The 6,000-nt window shown below is 40.2% G+C and overlaps 1 protein-coding gene across 9 annotated transcripts in view; it reads right to left on the bottom strand.

Annotated features, from left to right (window-relative positions):
* The window catches only part of SYNE2 (spectrin repeat containing nuclear envelope protein 2), a 342,419-nt gene that overhangs the window by 247,802 nt on the left and 88,617 nt on the right, over window positions 1–6,000 (bottom strand). For all 9 annotated transcript variants that reach the window (XM_040477361.1, XM_040477354.1, XM_040477357.1 and 6 more), the window contains exon 7: window positions 3,558–3,739. In XM_040477361.1, coding sequence (XP_040333295.1) covers window positions 3,558–3,739 — 182 coding nt within the window. The remainder of the gene's footprint in view (window positions 1–3,557; window positions 3,740–6,000) is intronic.

Genomic DNA, 6,000 nt, shown 5'->3' with positions numbered 1-6,000 from the left:
AAAAAAAAAAAAAAAAAAAAAAAAAAAAAAGAAACCGGTTACCAAAGAGTAAATCCTGTATGATTTCACCCATGTAAGGCACCTTGAGTAATGAAATTCATAGATAAAGAAAAGTAGACCACTGGCTACGGGAGGGAAGGCTGGGAGAGAGTTTTAGTTTCATAAGATGAGAAAAGTTCTGGAGATGGATAGTGGTGATGGTTACATCACAGTATGAATGTACTTAATGCCACCAAACTGGACATTTAAAAATGTTAAAATGGTTGAATTTTATGTTCTGTATGTTTTACTACAATAAAAAAATTTTTTTTCAAAAACAAAAACCCTGTCGGGGCCCTTGGGTGGCTCAGTCGGTTAAGTAGCCAACTCGATTTCAGCTCGGGTTGTGATCTCACCATCATGACATTCAGCCCTGAGTTGGGCATGCTTAAAATTCTCTCTCTCTCTCTCTCTCTCTCTCCCCCTCCCTCTCTGCTCCTCTCCCACCTATGCTCTCTCTCTCTCTCTCTGTCTCTCTCTCTCACAAACAAAACCCTACCATAGCTTATCGGAATAACATCTCTCAGTCTGGCCCACGAGGCCTAACATAGTTTGTCCCCTGCCTACAACTTCCACCCTTGTATCTCCCTCTCTTACAATGCTGTAGCCACTCTGGCTTCGTTCCTTTCTCAACACCGTGCTCTTTTTTAAGTTTTATTTTAGAGAGAGAGTGCAAGTGGGGGTGAGGGACAGAGGGAGAGGGGAAGAGAGAAAGACAGAAAGAGAGAGAGAGAGAGAGTGAGACAGAGTATAAAACAGGCTCAATGCCCAGCACAGAGCCCAACACGGGACTCACGGGACTCGATCCCACAACCTTGGGGTCATGACCTGAGCCAAAAACAAGAGTGGGATGCTCAACTGACTGCGCCACCCAGGCACCCCCACGCTCCTTTTAATCCCTCTGTGCGGATGCTCTTTCTCCCAGATCTTCATACACCTGAAGCCTTCCCTTCAGTCCTCACTCAAAGGTCTCTTTCTCAGAAAGGTGCTCCATGGTCGCCTCAGATAAAAGCCACCCTCCCACCTTTGACATTCTCACTCATCGTAAGTCCTTCCTGACTTTACTGCCAACTGTAGTTATGACATTGATCCATCTGCTGTGGGCCAAGCCCCTGGAAAGCAAGGGCCTTGTCCTCCTTGTCTCCTACAGTAGACTCATCCTCAAATGGTATCTGGCATATAAATGTGCTTAATATATATATTTCAAATCATTCCATCAATCACAACTCTGCATTTGACAAGGGATCAGTGAAGATGTTTTTTTTTTAATTTTTTTTTTAACGTTTTATTTATTTTTGAGACAGGGAGAGACAGAGCATGAACAGGGGAGGGTCAGAGAGAGGGAGACACAGAATCTGAAACAGGCTCCACGCTCTGAGCTGTCAGCACAGAGCCCGACGCGGGGTCGAACTCACGGAACGCGAGATCGTGACCTGAGCCGAAGTCGGAGGCTTAACCGACTCAGCCACCCAGGCGCCCCCAGTGAAGATGTTTTAAGAGCACAGTTGCCTATGTGGGAAATAATCCAGGACAACTGTATTTTCCTTTAATATGTCATAAAAAATATGAGGAAATTCAATGGACCCATTTAAGGTATCAATCAAATGATAAAAACCACTCGAGATATAGTCAACTTCTGATGACCTGGGCTTTCCTGAACCTCTTAGGAAAAAACGCCTAAAATATGACTGTGATAAAACTACATGGTATTCGGTGATTTTTGTCTTGCTTAACAAATCTTTATGTGGTCCACACTTTGTTCAGAAACTGTTCTAAATACTTAAAAAATAATTTTTATAATATACCTAATAACGCTATGAAGTGTTAGTATTGTCCACAGTTTTATGATTGAGGAAACTCCAACGCAAAGAGATTCAGTAGCTGAAGTCACCAGTTAGAAACTGCTGGGAGCCACGACTCGAACGCAGGCTCCGGGCTTCAGAACACTAAGCACAACTGGCTAAAGGGATGGCTGGGGCCAAGGGCAGGGCAGAGCGGGGATCAGAACCGGCTAAGTGCTGACTGGCAGGCGCTGCCCTCAATAAAGCCCCAGGCTGTGAGATGGGCTCTGCACTGATGAGTGGATGTCAATCCCACAGAGAACAAGCTGCTGCCAGGTGTTAGAGAGGGCGGGTTAGGGCTCCAGAGTGACTGGCAGGACCTCAGCTCATTTAGAAGTTGCAAACCGGGTCCCCGCTTCATCTCCTTCAGAAACGAGAGAACACGACACATTTCTTACAACATAGTCTCCCCATAGTCTGGATCTTGGATGAGTTCCAGGGACACATAGACTATCGAAGTAAGCCCCCTAAAAATGCCACCAATGAGGGCCCAACCTAGAATAAACTCCTGATGAGTTACTTCAGAAGGATTCACTACATCTTGACAAGTTTAGCACAGCTCATAGTTGGAAAGTAGGGAAAGACATGGAGAAAAGGTAAACTGTGGCAAAACATTTGGACTTCCAAGTGGTTTGAAATTTATTTACAGATAAATGAAACAAGTCTGAATATGATTTGATAATGCTCTTCACACATTATTATTTTCGATTAAAAAATACGGAATTATTATTATTATTTATTTTGGATTCCTTTGGATTAAAAAATATAGAAAACGGAAGTAAAACCATCTCTAGAAGATTCAAGAAAAAGTCCATTTGCTGTATGTAAAACCTTGTAAGATCTGTATGTCTTTTTGTCCTTCACGAAATACAGAAGATGCATGACAACTAAAGAAAGGCCGGAGGCAGAAGTTAACATCCTAGCCTACTACTGGGAAGAAGTTACTCAGAAGCCCACCATTTGTGAGGTCTTAGCGACACAGTGATGCCTCTATTTATGCAGACCATGCTACGATGGGAGAAGAAAGGCCATTTGAACTCTACAGCTCATCTCAAGGGGAGTTCTGCATCCTAACTCCTTATTTTTCCTAAATCCCATCCCAGTAAGTGTTTAAAATGAAAAAGTAAATGTCTGCCAAGAGCAAACCTTTTTCTTTATAAAACAGAATTTCTGGACACTAACTTCCTATCATCATCCCCACTTAAAAAAACAAACAAACAAAAAACTCCTATTTTCTGGCTTCTGTTCCTTGACTGAGCTACAAATTTCTAAACAATGGGGACTGTGGTGTTTTAATGTAGTCCTATACAGTTCCAAAGGATAATTTTATGTGTTGATTCCTTATTCCTTCATTTGTTCATTTATTCATTCAATACGCATTTATGGGGCGCCTACCAGGAACTTACATTGTGCTAGCTTCTGGGGATACACGGTCAAGAAAAATGTAGTCCTGACTTTTAAAAAGCTCCTAGTGTGGCTGAGTTCACGAACCTCTACATTTGGAAGATTCACTCCAAAAGAAAGGAGGATAGTAAACATTTTCCTTTTAGGAGAGGGAAGTGTTCCGACGTATGTTATATACCCAGTCAGCCTTATTTTCAGACCTGGAGCCAGTAAGGTTGTGTTAGCGGGTAAAGTCACCCTGTGTGTCTCCCGTGGTCAGAGCAAACTACTTACGGGGCACATTGCTCCTGAGCCCACAAGAGAAGAGCCTTCTTTGCAGACATCTGCCATCTTTCTTGGGCTTTGGAGCATTTCTTGGCTGGAGGACTTGAGGTAGGAGATGAGTCAGCCACACTCACACTGTCCAAGGAAGGTTGATTGTAATTGGAAGAAAGAGTCCGGGCAAGCTCTTCGATCTAAGGAACACATAACAATAGTCGACACATACAAATCATAAGTTAAAAGCATTGAGGCTAAACCTTCAGCCAAAACAAGACCTGAAAAGAATCAGGTAGCAGTGAGAGCCTACGCATGGTGGAAAAAGCACTGGACAAATCCTTGAATAACAGCATTTGGAATCTCGGGCTACGCTTAGGCTTTCTTTCAGTGGACTTGGGTTGCTCCTGCCCTTGTTCAGGCATTTCGTTCCACTGAGGGCAAGCCTCTATTCATCCCCCCAACATGCTTACAGAGCACTTCTCAGGTGCTCAACACCTGTCACTCTCAACTGAATTGACCTAAGCTGAGATCCTACTCTAGAGTGCCTTCCAAGAGACTGGGCCAGTTAGAACGCATACTTGATTACAAACCAATAGGAAACAAAAACACATACAGAACAAAAGGAAACAAAAACACATACAGAACAAAATAGTCAAATATATGAGTCCCAAAAAAGAAAAAAAAATTGCCATCAAATATGTAAAAAATCACCTCGTTAGTCATTTAAGAAAGCAAAATGTATACAGCAAGAGGGACAGTTCCTTCATTTATAACACAGGCAAAAAATTTTAAAAGGTAACATCTAGTGATGTTATCATCTAGTGAGAATGTGAGAAACTGGATTTTTCCATGTTGCTGGTAAACACAAAAATTCGTTCCGATTTTTTGGAGGCAGTAAGATAACACCTATGGAAAACTTTAAAAGACAAACCTACAAACATAGTAACATGTATTATTGAGAGAAGTGCACTTCTCTTAATAATTAATAGATTCTCCAGACAACCAGTAACAGTAGATGTGACCAACACAATTAATAAACCTGATCTGATTGGCATACTCCATTGTACCTCAAATGGCAGAATCAACATTCTTTTCAAAACCATATAAAATATTTACGAAAATTGAGCCATAAAACAAGTTTCAGCAGTTTTGAAGAACCGAAACCATTCAGATGGTATTCTCTGACCACACTGAAATTAAGCTAGAAATCAATAACAAAGATATAACAAACAAAATCCCCAACTATTTGGATATTCAGCGATAGAATGTTAGAGAACCCATAGGTCAAATAAGAAATCATGGTGAACATGAAATATTTTGGACAGAGCAATAATAAAAATACTGGATTCATAGATTAAACAATGCAAATTTTACCAATGCCAACTTTTTCCAACTTATACATTCAACGCAATCCTCATTAAAATTCCAACAGATTGTATGTAAATGAACAGGTTATTTATAAAACTCATATGAATAACAAATCAACATGCCGTGTACCTTAAACTTACACAATGGCAAATGCCAATTACATCTCAATTTAAAAAATTATATGAAAATGCAAATAGCAAGGAATAACCAAGATGATCCCAAAGAACAAGTTGGACACTATCAGATATCAAGACTTTTCTATATAGCTATAGAAACAGACATACTATAGCATTGGTCAGCAGGGATAAACAATGGAACAGAACTGACAATCTAACAATGGAGCCACACATATATGGTTACTTAGTTTTTGAAGTTACTGACACTACAGGACAGTAGGAAAATGATGGTCTTTTCAATACATGATGTTGGGTCAACTGGACAGCCACATGCAAAGAAAATTATCTTGACTGCTTTAACCTAACATGCTCAAAAAAAAAATTCATTCTCGAAAGATTGTAGCTCTTAATGTAAAAATGCGAAACAATTAAGCTTTCAGAACTGTGCTGTCCAATACGATAGTCACTAGCCACATGTGGCTATTATTTAAGTTAAATAAATAAAATTTAAAATTTAGTTCCTCAGTCATACTAGCCACATTTCAAGTGTTCAATAGCCACGAGAGACCAGTGGCTACTGTTCTGTACAGTGCAGCTACAGATCATTACCATCATTGCAGAAACTCCCATTGGACAGAACTACTCAAGAAAAGAGTGTAAGAGAATATCTCCAAGATGTTAGCAAAGGAAAAGATTTCTTTACAGGACATAGAACGTACTAGCCACCAAAAAAGGAAGTTGATAAAGTTGAACTACATTAAAATCATGAATGTCTATTCATTGAAAGATTGAGAAGGCAAGCCACAGAATCAGAGAAGATATCTGCAATTCATATACACTCAACAAAGGACTTGTATTGCATCCAGATATAGATATAGATAGATATAGATATAGATACACACACACACATATATATAGCATTTATTTTTGAGAGACAGAGCGGGAGCATGTGAAGGGCAGAGACAGAGAGAGAG

Source organism: Herpailurus yagouaroundi, unplaced genomic scaffold, assembly GCF_014898765.1.
Source record: "Herpailurus yagouaroundi ecotype Mexico unplaced genomic scaffold, PumYag 141, whole genome shotgun sequence".
Lineage (NCBI taxonomy): Eukaryota > Metazoa > Chordata > Mammalia > Carnivora > Felidae > Herpailurus > Herpailurus yagouaroundi.
Note: the sequence above shows the minus strand (reverse complement) of the source record. Positions and strands in the feature narration are given on the sequence as shown.